General features: G+C 42.2%; 1 protein-coding gene across 1 annotated transcript in view; it reads right to left on the reverse strand.

Annotated features, from left to right (window-relative positions):
- Positions 1–23,798, reverse strand: part of Tsp96F (Tetraspanin 96F) — a 112,954-nt gene that overhangs the window by 14,216 nt on the left and 74,940 nt on the right. The window contains exons 2-4 of the mRNA XM_071587213.1: positions 4,937–5,131; positions 2,673–2,846; positions 2,062–2,163 (exon numbers count right to left, since the gene is read on the reverse strand). Of these exons, the coding sequence (XP_071443314.1) occupies positions 2,062–2,163; positions 2,673–2,846; positions 4,937–5,131 (471 nt within the window). The remainder of the gene's footprint in view (positions 1–2,061; positions 2,164–2,672; positions 2,847–4,936; positions 5,132–23,798) is intronic.

Consider the following 23,798-nt stretch of genomic DNA (forward strand, 5'->3'; position numbering starts at 1 on the left):
GGCAATATGCATGGCATAAGGGCATTTGCCTGTTATTATTAATATCTTCCACAAATAAACTGAGGAAATATTAAGCGGAAGTTCATAATTGCCATTAATTAATGTGATTCTCAAGCCACAGGAAAGCTAAGCACAGGCCAAATGGTCACTTTTGATGCACAAGTTTAGGGATCATTTATCCACAGTTCATCGGGAATGGAGCCAATGAGAGTTCTGGCTGTCATTATTCTACAAGCGCGATAATTTCCGTTGCACTTGAATCTATTATTTCCACTCACAAGTCATTTCTGTGTATTTCTTGGTTTGGAACAATTAGGAATTTATTAGATTTACAGAATCTATGGCGGTTATTGGCTAGATGCAGCAGTAATCATTGAAAGAGAAAGGCCACATTATCGATAATGATAAAAAGTTGTAAAAACTTCCATTGCCAGGCTCATAGAAATTCATGTTACTGAAAATAGGTGGTGGCATACTTGTAAATTTGTTTGTTATTGTTAACATACTGGCATTACTTTTCAATGATAATACCAAATGTATTTTTGAGGAAATTAAAACAACACATAATGAAGGCTTCTCAAAAATAATAATACCTTAACTTTGAGAATTAAGGGGCCAAATTCTCTTTTCCACCACACGGAAGGTATCAAAAAATAACTAAAATTTCTCTGTGTTGGCTGAAATAATCGTCATTCATGGCACCATAGCCAAAATTCATTCCTGCAAAGCCATTGAGTAATATTTTGGGTGAATATAAACTCTTGAGTATGTTCTGGAAGAGGGGATTACAAAATTTTGGAGTAGGTACAGAATTATCTATCAGCACACATGGAAATACACATCATTTTGACTATCTCTCAAAATTGCACAATCATTTAAAAAGTTATCACTTGAACAACTACTTTCAGAACACATCATTTTAACTTCACTGTTGTCACTTTCCCAGAACTCGCGCATGAAAATTGACATCACAATACTTTATTTAGTCAAACATATAATTGGCATGGAATAAATGAAAGCAATTGGGATAGTTCACTCACGTTGGTAATATCTAGAGAGGAAATATTCCAAGGGATCTCTCGTGCATCTCAAACTGAAAATCTGAGGGAATGTTCCTTTATAGCATGATCCAGGAGACCAATTTTTCCAGAACACCCAACTAAATTCCGTTGAGTTCTCAGTTAAGTTTCCCGGCATAAAATAATCCACGACAAAATGAGTTTTCTCCGATTCTCTGACATTATACTCTATCAGAACAGTCATAAGAAAAACTAAGTTAAACACCCCGAACAATCCAAATAACTGCCACAAATGGCAGTCACTTTAATGGCGTCATTTGCTGATGAGATTTGAAACATAGAAATAAAGGAATTCCACATTGTCCTCTTGACCATCGCTCAAACCCAGATTTCCTCGATTTCTGGCCAAAAGCTTTTAACAATTAAGCTACCAAAGCATCCTCTTACACTGTGAATTTATATGAGCTTTAAAGGAACAAGATGATATGATAAATTATCATACATTCAATGTCACAAGTAATTGTGAGCATCACACCACAGTCCGTGAGGTTAAATCCAATGTTTGAATGCAAATGTGTTTTCCTCAATGGACTCTGCCAGAAATGGCGTGGCAATTGAGTTTTACACTAATAAATCTCTGCATTTCAGTACGCCTTCATATATTATAAGGCATACCTCAAATTTTCCAGTGCTCAACCATATTCATATCCATTTATATCACCTTTTTGTAAACACAACTCTTTGTTTATTTAATCTAATTTATTACATGAATGAGACATCTCACACAAGATATTTCATTCATGAAACAAAAAAAAACATTTTGATATTCCCCAACATCAATTTACATTCTTATTGAACTGAGCCTCAAATAATTCAAAATTGAAATAAAAGTGATTGTTATTTATTTTGTTTCAAACCAGTGTAATGGGCCATCATGCTGTTTCTTGGGATGAATACATTAAAATGGCACCAGCCCTTGTGGCAGCATTCCACAGGATATGGTGTAAAGTAAGAGATTTGGTTGAAGCCTTCGTCAGCTTACCTGGAGAAGAGAGGAAATAGCCAAATCCACAGATTTCTTGCCACCAGTGTTGTAGTCACTGCCGGACCAATCTGATGGGCCATTTGCTCCACAGCACTGCAACTGTATGTGAAAATTTGATCAAATATTAGTTGGGTCATTGGGATGACATTTGTCATTCTTGTTATAAGCACTGCCGAGTAAAAAAGTAAAATGACTAATTTTCACAACATTCAACTTGTATGAAATAGCCCATTTCTTTGATCTAATGTACTAAATTTGAATTAATTTCAATTAATGCAAGCAATTTCAATAGGAGAGACTACTATCACTGCTGCCTGGGCTCTTGCAATCACATTTTCTCAAAATTTGTCAGTTGCTCAAAATTTTTGATTAATAAAAGAAAAACATGTCACAAGCTCTGATTGTTATCAATAAAAGTCACCATAGCTCTTTTTTCACAGTGTTAATATGAAAATAAGGACAAGTACTGGGAAAATTATCAGAGGTTTTTAGCAGACAGTTCGTTTGACACTGGTTTGACTATTGACACAATCAAATGAATTCAAAAGTTGATAATTCAAATAATTTCAAAATGAAGGTGCACATGTGCATTTTTTCTGGACACCCACCCCTCTTTGAATGGCATCAAAGGCAATCGTACGACTCTGGACCGAATTGTACTCTTTCTGCACAGTTTTCTTGACATTTTCGCGAACCATCTTTTCCAGATCTTCGGAATGATTCCAAGCCCATGCCCCACCAGCAATTTCGCCAACCACAATGACGAGGAGGAGGCAGAAGAACTGAAAGGAGAAAGCAGCACATCATCAACACGCAATGTATAAAAGGAATATGGGCTTGTTGGGCCAGCAGGGATATAGGCAAGGTAAGTGGATCCCTTGGTGTTGTATGCTTTCCAAATATGTGTCGACTTCTTTTACTTGAAGCCAATCAGACACACCGGATGTTTAAAATCTTCACTGCAATCTCAAAAGAAAATCTTCAACACACAATTCTTCTTTTAACTGATATAATCATTTAACCAATTACTTATTACAAAGCTGACTCACCACAAAAAAATTTTCCCGTCCACATTTTTAAATGATAGTCAAGTTAAATCACAGCATACCTTCATACTCTACATCTACATAATGCCCCGCATAAGCCGCTGCAAGGGCATGTGGCGGGGAGCATATAGTACCGCATAAAAATCATTTTTATCACCAAGTGTTCAAAGACAGACGGATAGTTTTCATAAAACCTTTTCGTACGACCACATTGCAAATTAAGTGAAACATACAAAAGTATCGTACTGCTATCAAAAAATATTTAAGTGCAAATACAGATTGCACTTATGTCTCAATTTTGCTATCTCACCAAAACACTACAAAAAAATTAACTTTTTTGCTCAATGTGATCCATTTTTATAATTAGTCTGCCTTTTGAATTAATTAATAAAAACAAGCGATCGTGCCAATACAGTTTCTCTCCATGCAAGTGTTATCCCTATTTTGTAAATTAACATGAGGAAAAAACTAATAATAAAATCCTAATTTATATGAATATATATTATAATAGGCCAAGGATGATCTGTTAGTGCCACATTGTTTCGATGAGGAAATTCTCATTACCACATCATTTATTCATATGCAGTCATGAAACTACAGTTTCATGACTATAATTTTTGTAGATTGTATCATAGACCTACAAAGATACAGATGCCAATGTATGTTTTATTTGAAACTGACATCAATACCCAAGACTTCTTTTCTTCCAAAATTAATCTCATTTTCTTCATGACTATCACACACTTGGATAAGATTATACATGGTAGGTACTTGATTCCAAAGCATTAAGCACTATGCAGAAGCATACGATGCATCAACCTGACCTGGCCAATGTATTTGAGATGTTTATGCACATGATGCATGCATGCATGCATCATGTTTAAACTCTTGATGCTGAACCAAAACCAATTTAAGGAAATTTTTTCAACATAATCAATACAGAAAAAGAACTGTTTTTCAAACTTAGGCCAGGATACAGCTATGTGAATTCTTAAATGCTGTAAGATTCTTACTTTGCCATCATTATCAATGCATTTATTGTGATTGATACCTTTAAAAAAATGCTCTTTAGCATATTTTTTTATAATTTTCATTGCTATCAAATGATAGCTTCACCAAAAAAATCCCATTACTGACACTGAATTTGACCATCTTCTATATAGAGATTGTTGTTTCCAGAATTACCAAAGAAATGGAATATTTTTTAAATGAACAAGAAGCAATTGCATCTTACAATGTAAGAAAATTTGTCTGAATCAATCCATATATAATTTCATTTGCTACCAAACTGACATACGTGAACATCATTCTATTAGAACTTCAAAGCATAATTCAAAAATAAAGTCCAATGAGCCAAAATATGTTTGCCCACATCAATACTACTTATAAAATGCATTGTAAACAAAACCCTTACAAAAACTGTTATTTACAATTATCAATTTCAATAACATTGCATATTCTGAATGCTTAACCAGGAAAATTCAGAGAATATGCATCAAGAGACTATTTTTCTTCGCCTGCGTTGACATAATTCAATATTGACTAATTTTTAACTGGTTTCTATTTTCTAAATAAGAATTATCAATAGCAAATTTGTTGTTACACAGCCATCACATATCGTTTGATTTGCCTACTTACACTCACTTAATTTCTATCAAATTCCACAAAAACACACAGATGCCGCTTAAAATGAACTCAACATCCTTGAGGGAGTGCCAATTCTGTATTATTGATGGAATTGCCAAGTCAAATTTTAAAGATAAACACAATGCTTTCCACTAGGCTATAAAGAAAGAAATTGAAAATGATAATATTATGATACTTACTGTCACAAGCATGCACTGCGATTCCTTGTACGCCCCACAGCAACCAAAAAGGCCCACGATGAATGCTAGGCAGCCAATGCCCAGGAGGATGTACAAGCCTGCATAGTAACTGGTTTCATTTTGTGCCACACTGACTAAAAATGTTGGATCAACTAGCATCCATGTTGCAAACACCATCACAGCAAGACCAGTCAACTATTGGAGGGAACAATAAACAAGGTCAGTTCCACATAACTTGAGTTTACTACAACATTTATTTATTTATTTTAAAACATTATTCACATATAGCAGTAGCGCCAATTAACAGTGGAGAATATAACAAAAACATGAAAGAGGACAAAATACAATAACAGCATAACAATAAACAACAGGAACCGAACATGGAGAGGAGAAAAATTTAATTTGTTGAAAGGTGGGATTAGGCTTGGGTGGTGAAATTGTTGCATGATAAGTTATAAGGATGGACAGAGTGGGGGAGAGAATTTAGAAGGGAGGAGAGGCGAAATAAAGGTGAGCGCTTGGTGAGAGATAACCTAGGAATAGGCAGAGATGGAGTAGGGAGTGGGTGCGGGTGGATCGAGTTGATAACCTGAAGTTGAAGAGAGAGAGCAGTTCAGGGCAAACAATAGTCAAGTTAAGGGTGTTGTAGAGGAGTTTTAAATCAGCTTTAAGCCTGCAGTTTTGGGGACGAGAAATGGATACGGAAGACAGAACAGCATTTGAGGACATATTGCAGAAATGTGGGACTCGGTGTTTGACTATTTTGGCAAAGAAGCGAGAGATGCAATCGAGGTATTTAAGATTAGTTGGGGATGAGGTGGACCAAATGGGGGAGCAATATGATACTATGGGGAGGACAATTGTTGAGAAGAACAAATGGAGTGCTATTGGACCTTTAATTTCTGTGAAGCGGTAAAGAAGGCCTAATAGGGACATTGCTTTGTTTTTTACAGTCTGTATGCGGTTGGAGTAATTTAGTTTATGGTCAGTTAAAACGCCAAGGTCTTTCATGGTTGTTACTCTATTTAAGGGAGTTGAGTTAATTGAATAGGTGAATAACAGGAGTTTTTTTCAGAGCGAAATTCATGACGTTATCATTGTCTCATGACTAATTTAGAAATGCAACTCAAATGGCTCTCTTTCTCTGTCTTTGAAAACTTTCACTAAAGCTTTTAGCATGATTGATTGATTGATTGATTGATTGATTTATTTTGTATTAGTCCGAAAACAGCACTTTGACCTTTTACATCAGAATTTCAACATTGATATAACAATTTGACAATTTCATACACCCAAGCCCTAGGCGGGAATGGAACTAGTGACCTCTGGGTTCACAGATGAGGACGTTACCCCACCGCCACGAGGGCCGGCTTAATAATAATAACTTATTTTTTAGTTCACTCAAAAGTGTTAATAAGAATAAACTTCAGTTGACCTCAAACACATTATCATATTATAAAACACCAAACCAACTTTCCTCATCAATTTGATCAGCATCATATAAGATAGGATGCTATCTCACAACGTCCAGAAACTTAGTTCTGACAATTTATTAGGAGGAAAATACACTTGACCTGTCAATAATGCTTCTTTGTAGCAAAAACACTCACTTTTATTATATCTAAGACTTGTCAATATCAATGTTATACTATTTTCAGTTGAAAAGGATTGAAGATAGCGAAGTAAAAGAGGAGCCAGAGGAGTAATGAATCGCTTCGGGATAAAGACGTCGGTTGAATTCACAAAAAATTTCATCCTTTATCCCTTATATGCGCCACCATAGTTATGAAAATGATTGATTTTACGAGTGTGTACAATGCAAGTAAATCATTCCTGATTTTAAGATGGACCACAAAATATTCTACGATGGACAAATAAAACTGTGCATAAAACCTAAGCTGTTAAATAGGTGCCATAAAAATCATAAACACAGTAATCAACTGTGAAGATGGGCTTGGTAGATGATGGTAGAATTCACCCAATGCCAAACCCAACAGCATGTGAAATTCACACAGCAGGATAGGGGGACAGAGAATTTCCCTGTGCCGCCTATGGTTCCCCAAGAAAATTCGGTATCCAAAAGATTATACAGCTTGCGTGGAGCTGAGGGTGCCTGGAGAAGCGTCCCCTGGAATCAAACCATGGCCTAGGGTCAGTAGTACCAACGCTCTACCCCTGGAATACCATGTCTCCAAATTTAATACCATGATTTTCAAGGCACACAGACCGAATCACTACAATCCCACAACAAATATAAAACCAACTATAAAATATCTAAAATTTGGCAGGATTAATGCAATTCCATTTTAAAATATTTTATCTTTTTAATGCAATTACTCTTTTTCCTTATGCAATTGATGAGTAATTTTCATTCATAATTATAGGATAAAAATATTAATTCTTCATTGTTTTCATTTGGTAACACACCTCTGGTTTCCAAAAGTTCAAAAAGTCCACGGTTCGATTCCTGGTTCAAAAAAACCTTCTTTCCCCTGGAATCCTCTTCCTTCCAACCAAGTCCCACCAACCCCTGTGCTCATGATTTAATCAGTCCCCCATCACACACACCTGCACCCTGTTAATATGTTTTCACAGTTTGGGGTACGCTCGTATGCACATAATTTCCCCCCGCCACACGCCCTTGCGGCGGCTTGCGGGGTATTAAGTAGATGTAGATGTAATTTTACACGCAATCATGCACATTTATGAACACGAAAAAAGTGCATGATGTCTCTTCTCCGAATGCGTAAACATTTTTTATGAGAATCAATGAAAAAGAACTTTGCATTTTCAATCATATCAACTTGTTTCACCCAACCACAGTTATCGCGTCTCTTTCGTCATTCTGGGAACGAGATTCCAATACGGCCTGAACAACACGCGAACCGCTAACGCATCAGCGAGTCGATTCCGAGACAAAGAGGAACGATGGAGGAGGAGGAAGAGAAGGGAGTCGGAGAAGAAATAAATTAAAAAATCCCCATCGGTTTGACAAGCGGAAGAGTTGGAATATTTTTACTCTAGGAGAAAACAATTCAGAGAGCACATCTTTGGGGGGGGGGGAAAGAGAGATGAAAAGTGGAGGGAGGGGGGTAGTGGGGTCTTGAAGGGGTTCTCCCCCAAATCCCAAATCCCCCGCCCACGAAATCCTCCAAACCCGCTGACCCAGATTCATTCCCCGCCGCCCACCCATCGTCAGAATCGTCGGCGGCACAGCCATCACCCCCCGCAACGCCCTCCCTCTGCGCCCACCCCCCACCCGACGCTTCTCAAGGGGTCCCCGTCGCCATGGAGACCAACATCGCACAGCGGCTTCGCGATTCGTCGCCATGGAGATGGGAAAATATGGGCGAGAGAGAGAGAGAGACGGAGAGCGCCCCCGAGGGAGGAATTGGGAGGGGGAAGGGGGGAGAAGGAGGCGGGGTGAAAGGAGGAAAGGAGGGGGGAGGGGCAAGGCGGCGTCAGAAACCTTGTTCGGGACGCCGGGGCGGGGCCGCTTGGCGCTCTTACTCTCCTGAAGGAGCGAGGGGCGGGCGCTGCCAAGGGCCGGCCACCAGCCAGCCACTCCTCCCCCACTTCCCTCTCCTACAGCTCTCACATTTCTCCCCCGAAGAAGGAACCCGAACACACACCCCGCCATCTTGCGCATTGGGCCGAACATTATTTCGGACGACATGACCCAATGGGAGGGAGGAGGAAAAAGACAACACACACACACGATGGAACAGACTAATGCCATGGCCACATATAAATCCGCTCAATTATGCACGCCGTGGTGCCATTATCAGGGGATGGGAGACGGATAGACGTGTGGGGGGGGGCGGGGGCGATGGGCGGGCGCGTCTCGCCCGGGGCGGGAGTGGGGGGGGTAGGGAGGAGGGGTATATCTCCCCCCTTCGCGCCGCCCGCACATCAACGCTCCTCTCACGACCCACCGCCGCCGCCGTAGCTTCTGCCTCTGCTGCTTCCTCGCATAAACGGAAATTCATCTCCCATTAATTCCGTCTAAAAATAACCATCTCGGGTCATCGCACACCGTGGCCTATTCAAACGATTTCAGAACCCCTTACGATAGGACGACATATTGGAAATCATGACGATAATTATCTCATAAATATCAACAACGCCGATATGGACAATTTTGAAGAAAAAACATTTGCACGACGGGCACGATATTACTCGAGATACGCGATAATCATCGCTATGTCGACCAAACCGCCTCCATCTCGATATTTATCATACTCGATTTAAAGATCGAATCCGATTGTGGTCAATAGTAAACTCTTTACATGGCTGAGAGAGAGAGAGACACACACATTCGCGCGCGAGAGAGATGCGACATTCCCATGAGTGAATTCCATCCCATTCCGAGCCAATTCCGACTCCTGCGTGTAATCGCCCGCGCTTCACATATCTTCGACATCGATTTAATGATGCTCGCCGGAGTCCCGAGCGATGTATCGATTGTGGGAATCAAATTTTGCCACCTCCCTCCCCCCCCAACCACACTAGGCGACGAATCAAGGCGACCGACCACCCATCATGCGGCCGGCGGGGAAGGACACCCCTCCGCCCCCCAAAAGCAGGCGAAATCGAGATTCGCGCCTCCTCCCCTTCGAAAACTCCATGACGTCACGTATGACGGCATGCACGAGACCACTGCAGCTTAATACTACGTCATGGCTGCTACTTCCCCCGTTTCATCGTCACTTGAGTCCTTCACTTCGAAGATTTTTTTTAACCGCAGCATTCCATTCCTCCCATTCCAACGCCGTTTACTTTTTACCCCATACGTACAGCTCCCTTTTTTTCAAACCCCCCTCCTCAATTACTTGACTTCACGTCTCTTTTTAGCCCTCCGTGACACCTTCTTTTCCATTTTTCCATTCAGTCCCCAAAAAATAAACTCTTCTCTAGTGGTGCGCCCCAATCATCTGGTTCTATTTTTCCGTGCTGGTTGCTCTTTTATTCCTTTCTCATCCACTCTTCCGTTTTACTTCGTCTCTCAGAGACGACGAGAAACTCTCCACTCGTTACGGGTTCGGATGCGCCGTTTAAAAAATAACCCTCACAGTGAACATGCTTATCTCCTCACACCATGACGAAGGTTTCAAACATCAGGCCTACGTGCTTACGTCGATCCACCGCCCGCGCACTGCGGGAAACGAAAACCATAAGAAAGGCCTTTATACGCACACACACACACACACACGAGGGTAGGCTGAGAACTAATGCACACATGCTTGTAGACCACAAACAAAATGACCTTCAAAAGCACTCCTGGTGGTATGTGGAAGTAGCATTTCCCCTCAACATGCATGCGCAGGTTTGAGGTCGTTACAGTCATCCAGTGTATTTTGAGAAGCGGATGTATGGAGACGTGTTCCAGTGCTATGTCAGCGGGAGTTAAACAGCGTGCCGTTGTCGAATTTTTACCTTCACCTCAACGTCTGAGGTGTAATAATTACCATTGAGGTGCCTCTTGAGTTGAGAAAAATAATAATAATTTAGAAAAATTGCAGAAATACAAGAATTGGCTTCGCACAGACGAAGAACTATAGCAAAGACGAGCAATGCAATCAAAGGAATCTGCCGAGAAGATGACACTACCTTTTAGGTCAAAAGAGCTTGATGCTTGACAATTTCTTAATTGATTTAGGGTTAGTAAACAAATTAGACAAAGACAACTCGCAATGATTAGTATGAAAATTGAACCACGGCTGAAATGTATTATGGTAATGGCAGTAAGCCACCAGTTGCTCTTCGCTAAGCGTGTTGCACGAGTGTCGGTTCCGATTAGTTCCATCCAGCATACGAGCACAGGGTAGTAGTATCTCCAGGGAAATTTATGGAGCAAGGTTCGAAAGAAGAACCTGGACGAAATTTTAACCGTCCAAGTTGTTTCAAGCGAGGTTATAACGTCATTTGCGTTAAGAGTCCGGTACAAAATTTATTCAATCAAATTTGACAGAAAATTTGACCGCGTGAAAAGTCGGGCAGCCTAATTCTCAGACAAAGAAGTCAGGCAATTCTCAGACAAGAAGATGGAATATATAAAGAGGGAATAATCCCACTGTCAGGGATCATCCTGTGTCAAACACAAGCGACTACAAGGGAGAACAAAAGTTTTTAAGACAGAAGGGTTTCCCGTACTTGTGGGGTAGAGACACCGTTGCAACGCGCATTCAAAAGCATCCCGGAGGAAGTTCGAGAGAGAACAGATGAGGCAGATGGAAGAGGCTAATCTAGGAGATGTAACTTTGTCTCCAAACGAGAAATGGAGCAGGAAGGTCACTATAAGAGCGCATTTCCCGGAAAAATGGGAACGGGAAACATTAGAAAAGCGGAAAACAGCCAGGTAATTCCTACGTTAGCGTGAAGGACAGAATGAAGATCGACTTTAAAACTTACAAAGAAATCACGCAAATTCCAACGCAAACATGACACGGGGAGTTTAGATCATACCTCAAGAAAATAGCGGGAAGAAAAGGAGAGGACGTGTGAATGATACGATGGACACGACAATACACAAGGAGAGTCCTTTATTTAGTCCCAATTTAAGCCGAGGAGAAAGAGGCAAACTGGAAGATATTCTTGGATATATTCGCATAACGTCCAACAAATTGGGAAATATCTGCACGAGGAACCGATTAGGAAAATATTGCATAGATTTACCGACAAAAAAAGATAAAGTGGGAACGGGAAGAACGACGAAAAGGAAGTTTATATTACTCATATTTTTTATTTTGTAAAAATATTGACGGAATTGTATTGGGGGTTTAAAATAAGGTACCACAAACAATATTGAAAGGATAAATTGCCCGATTCTAATCGAACGGGCCAAATTATTATTATTAAAACTCAGTAACGCTAAGCAAAATACCAACGCGGAGAAGGTTGATGATGGATACGATGGGCAATTAAGATAATACCGCGTGTGTGTCACCCTTAAATAGGGTTAACTGAAGCTACATCAGGATCAAAAAATCATAAAAAAGAGAGCTTCCAGTGATTCAACCCATTATGCAATGCTTTTATTTTCAACACTAACAAATAATAAAAAAACGACGCTGGGGTGAACATTTAAACTCGTAAACTTCTTAATAATTAATAGGAGTGCGGAATTAAGAAATTAAACAATATTATTAGAACCTAAAACGAACATGCTAGACGATTGTGGGAAAAATACAATGCCAGTGACTGGTGGGCAAGAAAACTATTTAGTTCAGTTCTTTGGCACCGATACCTGGGGTTCTTACTCAAGGTACCGGGGACATCCAGCCCAATCTTCGGCGTGAGAGGACGGTCCAGGTGCCAACCTCAGTCAAATACAGAGGCTACTACAGCTAGATGGATCGATAGCAATGATTAGATAGGGGGGAGGGGGTTCGTACGAGAAAGCGGCGGAGACGAACGGAGTGGTCGCCGATAGTGTGGAAGACGAGGGTTCCTTCCCTCGTGGGAAGCTTGACTGCCCGAGTTGGTAGGCCAAATTCAAATCAATGAGGGTTGCCAAAAAAGGATTGCCAAGGAAGAGATTTCCACCTAGCAGAGAGATAGCGAAACCCGACCTTGCTAACCACGTCGAGCTACTGTATTTAATATGCCATCGCGCCTTCACTAAGTGTGGCGGATACCAGTGCCCTGCTCAATAGCAGATGCTCGTAGCAATGCTACGTTTGTGACGGACCAAGGGACTAGAACACCACATCAGCTCTTTAGAGCCCAGCCTAACCCTGCATCGAACGCCCTTAGCCGCAGCCATAACTTCTCCTTAAAACCATATTTCAGCACCACCTACCTCCCTCCATGCCGTCCTAATTAGGAAACCCTTTCCACCCTCTCTTCCCCCAACATTCTCCCCATCATAGCACAGTTTACAGCGCCCCATTTCCTCCCAACTCTGGACACCGTTCCTCCATTAACTTTCCCTGCCGTCTTCGAAGGATCTCTTTAAAACATCTCCTTCCATCCCTAAGCACCTCATTTGTTTCTCCAAACGTCTTATTTTATTCCATCCATTCTTCTTCCAGACACACACACGCACATGCTGAACGCTTCAGCCGGCCTTCCTGCTCACGACCAAGTTTCGGGAACCACAAATACTTGGAGAGTCCCACTTCAAAGTGTTCACTAATCCATTACGACTTCCTCGAGACCACTTCCTTAATAATTGAGACGTAAGAACCCTCCTTATTTAATTCCTCCTACTTGGGGATCCCTCCCTTACGTGGAGTTACTGTCCTATTTCTTCAAAATCTCATGCCTTTATGTTTTTTGGACGAATTGTCCTCACCTAGCACTATTCAAATTGATTTGATTCTCTAATGCATACAGCAATGACTGCAATGCTGCTTCGCTTTTAACCAAGTCCTATATCACTCGCAAATGTGGCCACGCATGTATCTGTATCCTCCTACTATCAGTCATGAATAATAATAATAATACATGCAACACCTCGAAAAAATGTATTTCAATTGTTAGCATTCAATTCAATGCTTTTGGTTCCATTTTTAAAAGACTTTTCATCAAGTTATACGCTTGGACGCCATCAATCCCCAACGACGACCATCCTCGCATCGCCGTACCACGGTGGCGCCAAGTGTCTCCTTGCACAGTCGAATGGGTCTTCTCCAAATCAAACGTTTTATTGGACGCACACTAAGCAAAACACTCCCAGTTGCACTAAGCGGCAGCTTGTCAACTCGTTAGACCGAAGAGAGACGGGGTAGGGTTGTGCGGTGGGAGGGAAGTGGAACAAATGAAGGCCAAAGGCGGGTTTGTCGCGTGAGGGGGGAATGCAGCCGATGAACTAACGCAGTGACGTCATGAACTCCCAACCGTATGGCGTCGTCACCTCATATCAATAGTAATGTGACATGAAAACATCAATTCAAATTCTTAATGAATGATCGGCTTCTTCCAAAAGTTGAATAACATTTACGGATGAGCATTTTTAATCTTCTTAACTGTTTTATCAAACTCAGGTCTCATAATTTCTTAGCTTCTCTGTATTATTTTTTTTTCATTAGTTGTTCACGATTTCTGCAGATCCTTATGTCGTTTCTTGAGCCGATTCTCCCACTCTCCATCTCTTTTCCTTCCCCTATTGAATATGATGCAACGAGTACAGAGACGTGCCTCGGGGTTTTTTTGCGAATCGCACGTTTTTTTTCCACGAAAATGTTCATAACGAACGCGATTATTGCGTCTTCCTTTCTTCCACACATTGTCCATAAAATTAAGCAGATCTGTTTTCAGATTTCGGACCATTTGACACTGGTATTACTCGGACCAGTGAGATGGAATACGATTTCACTATGCATGCGCGATAGGACGATGACAGAACCATCTCATCTAGAGATTAATACATCTTGGCGTTCCCGGTCTACATGACGATGCGGCAGAAGCTGTGGATACCCGCGACGTGCGCGGCACAAAAGATCGCCACGATTGGATACTTGAGACGAGGATGACATTACTGGATGTACCAGATAATTATCGACAGGGGGTGGTCATGTCCCAGCCCTCTCTTCATTCAAAATGTCGCCGGTAGACGCTGGAAATTGAATACACATCGCCGGCGTGTAGCTGCGAGCACAGGAAGCGACCAACGACTTAAAACGAGTCCTGTTCCCAAGGTTCCTTTCCCCTCTACGAGGGGACCAGGCAACCGTCTCTCCCTCACAGACGCTGGTTGGCCCGAGTTTAGAAAAAAATATATATACGATCGAGCAGGAGAGAGAGAGAGAGAAAGGGAGGGTGGTTGGTTGGTTCACGGGTGGTTTAGTAGGGAGGGTTAGGGCGGGAGAAGAGAGAGAGAGAGAGAGAGACGGGGGATGTTCCCCTTTGGTGGATGAGATGGAGGAAGAGAGAGAGAGGGAGAGACCCTGAGGTAAGAATGGAGCGGGGAGGGAGAGAGTCAGGGTGCGGAGGGTGGAGAAGAGAGGTGGGGAGGGAGGGGAGAGAATCCGCAGGAGGAATTGGGCGGGAAGAGGAGGGGGGGTATGGGTTTACGTAAGAAGGCGAGAGAGAAGAGATCCAGGGAGGCGATCATAGGTGTATAAAGAGGCGGGGGAGGGAGGGCGAGAAAGGCAAATGAAATGGTCGCACACCACAAGGAAGGGGAGGGGATGGGATGAGTCGAACAAAAGTCACCCATCCCTCTTCCTCCACACAAAATGTCTACGAGCGCGGTCGCCGCCGGACTCTCCCACCCTCCCGCCTCCCCCGGGACGACGCAAGGGGGTGGGGATTGGGGCGAGGGAGAGAGGAAAGGAAGGGAGGCTGGAGATGAAAGCTGCCCTCAGTAATCGGTCGGGGTACGCTCGCGACAATACACTGTATTCACTCCCGTAATTGCTTCCATTCTATTTTTTTTCTGAAGAAAGGCATGAAAAGATGGGACTCGATACGCGAACTGGTTTGTCCGAGGCCCCCCCCTCCCCCCCGGTCTCTTGTTAGTGTGAAGCGATACGCCGGCCGGCAACACGACCCGGATGATAATTGGGGAATTCAAAACAAAATAACGGCGGAAAAAAAGAGATTTTTTTCGAGTGTGGAACAAAAACGCAGACAAGAGATTTCGCATGCGCGACCAGACGACGCGGAGACGGAGAAAAGAATCGGGGGAAAAAAATAAGCGGCTTACCACTTCCCCCACCACACAAAAAAAATTAAATTTCCCAAAAGTGTGAGACAATGAAGAAAGATCAAATGAAAGAGACAATTGGGACAAAATCGAGAGAGATAGAGAGGGAGGGAGAGTAAGGAGCGCGCTGCAAAAAAAATGGAATGAGGGAATTTGTCCAGCGGAAGACTTGATCAGAAGTGATTCAGATTTAATGGAGCGTCAACACGGACACATCTCCAGGCAGAGAGGCATGTCATAAAAAGCCCCGACGTGAGAATAATCGCCGCCGCCGTCGCCCCACCTTCAGCTCCAATCCTCCCGATCCCTAGCGGCGAGGGAGGCGAGATTACGAGGAGGCAGTGACGCCGGCCTTGAGCAATAAATAGGCACGAGGAAAGGCAAACACATTAAACCCTGGCTGGCCAAGTGATTGGGAAGTTTGAGAGCGTAATCGCGAGGGATGAATACCGTGGTTGCGACTATATCCGCGGAATGGAATGAAGGAATGTCGCCCACTAGCGAACACTAAAATTGACAAACGCAGAGATTCGAAGGAATCGGAGGGCCGACAGACTACGCCCGATTGCTACTTAACTCATTCAGCAGAAGGGTAGTAGTAGTATTTAGGAGAGGCGACCGACAGCTGAGGTCCTTTGCGCCATTAGGGGATGGACAGGAAAGGATGAAGGGTGGAGAGAAACCCGGCGTCGGCATTAGCCCACTACTCTTTACGAAAGGCGCCGAGGGGTCCCCATCTTTGCGTCCCATACGACGGACGGCGTACTCACTCAAAGTTCCCTCCGCAAAGCACCTCAAGTAGGGATCGAGATACCTCTGGAAAATATTCAACACCGCCGGGATTTGAACCCGGACCCCTTTGTGTGGGAAGCCAGTACGATAGCCACCGCACCAACTCGATCCCCTCAGTAGGAAGGTTCTCCCAAATTGGAAGAAGGTACATCGTCTAAGTGGGCGATAAAAATCACAGTTAAAATTAGAGCATGAAAAAAAACGAAGGTATGAGTAGGAACAGATATTTTTTCCTCCTGTGGAACTTTTCTTACGATTACAGGCGAAGAAACGGTTTGGGGTAATATAATTTCACCATTATGGGACGTAATCCTCAAGAGAGAAAAGGTAATGAATGGACTGTAGGCAGAGAGATGAGAGGAAACTGTCACAAAACTGACACCGGCTGAATAGTGGATGGAACAACTTGGCTCGAAGCAGAGGTGACAAGAAGGGGCGTGGATATGGCATAATGGAGGCTGGGGCGGAGGGGGTGAAGAGAGGGGAGAAAATTGGCACCTAATGTCGATGCGCATGGGTAAGAAAGATGAAATGGAACTAAGAAAGCTGATCTGGATGGACATGGATGTAGCAATTCGCAAAAATATAAAGTGGATTAGGAAAAGCCGAGAATGAGATTATGTCCTCAACGTCAAGTGAGAGATGGCACGGAGAGATGGGATGGAGATGGGTTTGGGGATTTTTCACCGTGTGCAAATCAACGGCATGGCAAAAACAGTTTGGAGAGCAACGCAATTAAGTCTTTTCTCACGGGATCGAGCCGCAAGATCAACCTAAGCCAACGAGAATGGAGTAGAATGACCAGAGAGTAGCCAAAAAGTGGACAAAGGGAAGGCTTTTGAGGTGGACTTGCTTGACTTTTGCATCTCTCACCGACGATACCGTTCGAATGAATTTAATTTTCTCATCGGCAACCTAGACGGATGTTTTGACCGAATCCCGACAGAAATTCGGTGAGGGCGTATAAATCCAAGCGTTGGAAAGGGAGATAGGGTGGGGTTGGCCACGACGGGGGAGAATCTCTGGCAGGAGACTCAAAAGAGTTGCTAATTCGGGACACGAGGCTGTTTCATAGCAGCCCCACGTGGGTGGATGGGGTGAAGTTCCCTCGGAATCAATTATCAAACTTGATGACAGATTGTTCACGGATGCGTCTTCCCTCGGAGATAACATTTAAACAAGTAAATAAAATACAAACAATTGATCCTCTAAATGCATTCGGTTATTTCAGATTAAAACTCTAACAAAATCACGTTTCGAGGAAAAAAAGATAAGTTTGTGAATATCACCAATGCACGCATATTCATATTTTTTTTATATCCGCGCATATTTTTCGCAAAATTTTATTACACGTATCAAATGATAAGAGCAGAATGGAATAGATCATTAAAGAGAATTAAAGTTTCTTTTCGGAGGCTAAAACCAGACTTTTCTCAATAGAATTTTTTTTCCTATCACGAAAAATGAACAACAGCCGGAAAGGTTTATAAGTTATTACTATAAACATTCGCCTGGCAAAGATCGAATGGTCGACATCAGCAAGTTTATGTCCACGTGACTTAAGTTGCAGTGGAAGAGTGGTTTAGGTTTAAGTGGAAGACCAGAGAAAACTTAATTTAGGTGTCATACTTTTCCAGGTGACCTGACCATGTTTAATATTCGACGAAAGAGGTAGAACGCTGATAACTTGTCGTGAAATACGTGTACACCTATACGCTTCCTTTCCCTCGATCCCTTCCACTAAAATTCAATTCGTTTAACTTGATCGATTCAGGGAAGCTCACTCGAAAACCCCACTCTCCAAGGATACGGTTCCATTGCGTGGGCGTGTCCTACTCCATCTCCATCGTTATTTTTTTACCTTTCCCACCGTTACGGCTTCCTATTATTTTGAATCATACGTACGAACATCACGACTGCGTTAACGAAATCATTTTAACAATCGTATCATTTCTAAGGGGTCTCATTAAAAAGGCACGCCATATAAGTTCCTCATTGCATTACCAACGGCTGGCCTTGAAGTTAATTATTTAAAAGGAATCAGCCCGTGAATTTTGAACCGCAGATAAAATTTAAAGCAAGAGAAAAGCCGCTCACAACTGCAAATATATATATATATATATATATATATATATATATATATATATATAATATAAATATATATATATATATTTTTTTTTATTATAGATATAAATATATATAAATATATATATATATATATAAATAATAAATATATATATAATATAAATATATATATTTTTTTATATTATATATATATATATATATATATATATATATATATATATATATATATATAGTATAACTGGCATCACCCAAAAGCAAACGTAACCTGGCATTTCTCGAGGGTTATGAAACAATAACTGCGCTGCTCCAATCAGCGAAACAAATCCTATTTTTGTGCACTCTATCAATTGCGGACACCAGAGAAACTCTAAAAAAAAGTTACTCTCGAGCGATGTCAACAATTATGAGACCAACTCATTCGGGCAGATGGCGCAGTTCCGGGCGCGCATCGGTGGAATTGTAACGTGTTGCTTTTCAAATAGTAATCGCAGTATCCCACCAGTTCAATTCATTAATGACCAGGTTTCGATGTTACTACAGCATTTTCATGTCGACTTCAAGCCGATGTGATGCATAGAAACTAGGTAGGTGGTGAATTTGTTAACTGAGAGTGGAGAAGAGCAACCATTTGCTCCCAAGTCGGGTTTGGAAGTGAAAATTGAAAGGTCACACATTAGCACACCTCTGGGAAAAACAGCAAGCATGCTGTTAACGTGCAGCCCCGATGCATTATGGTAATTATAAGCAGCAGGGAATATTTGAAACGAACTTGACTCGAATATTTGAAACAGGTTTGTCTGTGACAGCAAGAATCATACCATGGCACGGTAACAATCGCACAAAATTCATGAATTCCACAGCGAAAGTTACCACGCCTCTTTGGGTATTTCCCTTCTATTTCGCACTGTCCGCGGTTTTTGGGCCCCTTGCCACCGCGACTCGACTGTAGTCAGCGAAAACTCACACATGCATGAACCCATCTAGTCACGTCCTTCAAATCGCATTGAGAAAATATTAAGGAGTTCCGAATGTGAAGACTGTTTCAGAAACCTCACCCTTGAAACTCTACATTAATTAAAGAAAATAATATTTCAAAAACGGCATATGCAGAAAAAAAATTAAAACTTGTCAACCCTCTCGACACTTCTATTTCGCAAAACCATGTCAGCCTCAAAGTAAACCGCATAAAATATTACAATAAACCTTGTCATTTTTTTATATTTATTACCTTATAAATTAACTGGAAGAGGTCGGTCTCCATATAAATTAAGTCGACTTTATAATATACCTTTAATTGAGATACTCTTTTGTCGACCATCTTTTGAACAACACATCGGGTCACTAAGTTACCTCCCCGAAAGCGATCTCTTTTGAATGAACATCGAAGACAATGCGCGGCTTCCCCTCTCCATTTCCTGTCATAAATGACCAATTCTTTTATATTCCGAGAGAGTAATTTAACCCTTGATTGCCTTCTCCACCATCATCCACTCGCCGTCTTTTCACCACACAGCTCCTTCCCCCACCCCTACATCCCGCCCGGTTACTTAGAATTCGGCCACTCTGCTGCAACACACATACCGATCCAATGATAGCAATTTACAGACGATTAATATTAAAAGAATCCCCAGTAATTGCCTGCTTTCGACTTCATTACGTTACCCAATGGCTGCTCTTTAATGCGAACCTGTGCCGCAAGCATACCTCCCTTCAGCGAGGTCGCTAAGTTTTGAAGAGATCTCAAACACTCACGCATTTGCATGAAAACTTCTCGAGTTCGCTTCGTTAGACGGAGATAAACTTCAACTTGATGGTAGAGAGTGAATTAGGCTTAATACCGATTCGAAATAACGGAATGATTAGAAATCACGAGATGTGCGAGGTACATATCACTAGAACACGTCTCCATACTTCCGCTTCTCAAAATACACTGGATGAATGTAACGACATCAAACCCTCGCATGCGTGTTGAGGGGGAATGTTACTTCCACAGGCCACCAGGAGTGCTTCTGAAGGTCATTTTGTTTGTGGTCTACAAGCATGTGTGCATTAGTTTTCATATAAACCTCGTAACTCTAGTTATTTCATGGATTGGATTACTTTCACTAACTTCTGAATGAACACTGGTAAAATACCCGACAAAATTCCTTTTAATCTACCATCGTAAATGATGGTCACCCACTGCTCAATTGCTTACTTCGTTTCAAATAAAAGAAATTACGGTTACACGAGTTTTCATTTTGTTCTATTAGTCTACTTCATTATTTGAAAAAGATTCTATATATTTATTTGACAAAATTAATCCGCAAAAAACTGAAGTGTTCATTAACTAAGTATATCATTGCAGTACAAGAATACAGTTTTCCGGGTCATCGTGCTATCAAAGATGGGAAATACTTAGAGCATTTGACATCTCATGAAACTCATTAATTTGACATATTAACTGAAGCCAATTGCAAATTATTCTTTCGAAGTTAATTGCAATACCTCGAAAGTTTTACAGTATTGTTCGTTCGCATCGAATTTAGGACTGCTGACTAACTGATTGTTTGGGGTTTTTCTTTGTCACTATTTTGAGGTCGTTCGTGATATATCAATCAATTATGACCAACTTTGCATTCGAGTATTTGATTTTTTAGTTCCTCCATGGTCTGTATCGCATCTCACTTCCTCACCTCCGGGACCCGCTGAAGTCTTGTAATTTACTACTTTCACGACGTAAGCAACGCTATTCCACGGATATTAGACAGCAACGACTTTTTGAAGAGTTACGCATGGTCTTAGGGGTTGGACTCCCGTCTTAATTCGTCCCCAGCCAAGGATTGTCACCGATTTTTGAGAGACGCGAAGATTATTAAACAGCACACTGAATAACACATAGAATACGTTCATACCATTACGGGCGGCCACCTTTCATTTTATTACCGTGGAGGTTCTGACCCAGCCTAGTGGGATATTTCAAACGCGAAGGGGCCTTCCTTTACTACGTATCATTTCAAACCACAACGCGCTCGCCGCTCTCAAATTTAGCATCTCGTGGCCTTCAGAGTCGAGAACCAAATCATCGAAAAGGCAACATTGGATGCCAATTCACTTCATGCTTGGGAATCGAAAATTTTCAGTAAGAGAGACGGGTGGGGGTCGAGAATTGGGCTATGATTAAGTCCGCCATTACTTGAACGCAGTAATTCATTCCTGGCTTGAAATCCTGTTGCACGGGTAGCATTTGGCTGCTTTGGTTTACATTTGGGGATTAAATCCGCTGAAGAAAACCTCTCTTCTCTCTCTCCCTCTCTATCGCAGCAAGACGACCGACCGTTGGGGACGCGTCCGTTGCGTGAGTCGAGCGTCATCTGCTAACGTTTTGACGGTGGGATGGGGGGGGGGGAGGGGGAGGTGCGAGGGGAGAAAGGGGGTAGGCGGGAGGGAGGAGTGTTGCTGATTTTCGTCCGAAAAACCGGTCGCCCTGGACTTCCGCTGTCATCCCAAAACCTCTCCCTCCCTAACGCGACTCCCCCTTCCGGGAAAACACCTTGTTGCTTTGCCAGGGATAGATAGACCTTCGCGGGTGTTCGCGCGCCCTGCAGAAGCGTGTTCCCGGGCCATAAAACCCTGGGAAGTTTGCCGTTCAAACTTTCCGTGTAAAGAGCCGGGGGAAGTTGTTTAGGGCGCCCCACGGATCCCTCCCTTCCCCCCCGGGGGAGAGTAAATGGGGCCGCAAATCCCTTATACCGTTTAAAGCGGTTCCCTCGTGAACTCGGCCAATAAGGAACGCACAGGTAATCAAAACGCAGCCGTGAGAGACACCTACAATAGTGACATCGATCTGACGATTTGATTTATTCTATAGATTCATCGATAACAAAGAAGATCGTAGGAACAAATCGAGATAAACAAAACAACTGCACGGGATTTCAAAAGTTTAGGGAAAGTTTTCCGTAGATTTGACAGTTTGTTTGATCGACTTTAATCTCTCAGCTCCCCGAACAATAGTAAATCATAAGGGCTGTTGTAACATACGTATGACTTCACACGCAGTAAATTAATATGTAATAGACGCAATCAATGGACGCATAAATACTGCATGAACGAACATTGAAAATCTGTTTGGATATGGGGTTAGAACGGGAACAATGCTTTCAAGGCTAAAATTACGAGTTATTTATTTTTATTTCCAAAAGACGAAAGTAGAAAACTCAATTTTTTTTTTGGTTTTACAAATTAAATGACTTACGAATTTATGTTGCCGGGATTTCAGGACTGTGATAACGCCCGTTTGCTTAGGACGATGTTTCGCAATGATCAAGTCACGATCGCGGCTAAAGGATGGGTTCAACTGGAGAGCGTTTTAAATAATAAATAAGATAAAAAAGTGAACAGCTCTGCGAAAAGCAATCATAATCAAGGGATGGTGACGGGGTTGCAGCAGTCATTGCGACCATCTCTTGACAAGTGAATAGCCAACACGGAAGACCTTCACAAAAGATCAGGGCCCTTGTTCTTGCTGGTGACACGGAAGAGGGAATTATAAGCACTATGAATTATATCGGCAGGCAAAGAGCAGGATGAAATAAAGGAAGGTACTCCGATTTGAAAACTCGTCCTTCTCCGAGACAGTTCGCAATCGCAACAACACAAGGGAGCCAAACAACTTCCAACAAATTTATACGAAAATCCTGATTCTCTTCCCCATTAAATCATTCATCCACGGCACATTAAAAACTGGTGACCTAACACCCCCTGCCAGCACTGAAACTAAATTAAACGTTGTCGCAGTTTTTGGGGAAAGTGACTGACGGCTGAGGTCATTTGCGCCATTAGGGATGGATGGGAAAGGAGGAAGGATGGAGAGACACCCGGCGTCGGCATTGAGCCTACTCTTATCGAAAGGAACCTGAGGTACCCGAGGATGACACCGAGGCGTCGAAACTAGTGGTACCAAATTAAAAATATTGTGGAAAGATGCATCGGTTTTAAACTTCAATGATAATGGATTTCCACAAAGTTATACCCGGAAACACATCGAATAATCTTCTCCAATCGTTCGGTTCCCGGGATTTTCAACTCATTGAGAGCGGCGGATATTCTATACGAAACATCCAACACTGAATGGTCAAAATTAAGGCTCTAAAAATAGTGCTGGATTTCTTTCAAAAGGTGCAGCAAACACAAATATTATGCCCCGGCATTAATAACTTTCCAGATCCATAGTAATACTTTAAACGCCACGTTTCGTGCTAACGTAATGCATATCCAATATCCCTTGTGCGATAATGCTCACTTGCATGGCGACATTTTAGCAGGGACAAGGTCAGGCAGGGGTGCACGGGCACA

The sequence above is a fragment of the Hetaerina americana genome, unplaced genomic scaffold, assembly GCF_022747635.1.
Source record: "Hetaerina americana unplaced genomic scaffold, ioHetAmer1.1.p SCAF_3, whole genome shotgun sequence".
NCBI classification, from domain to species: domain Eukaryota; kingdom Metazoa; phylum Arthropoda; class Insecta; order Odonata; family Calopterygidae; genus Hetaerina; species Hetaerina americana.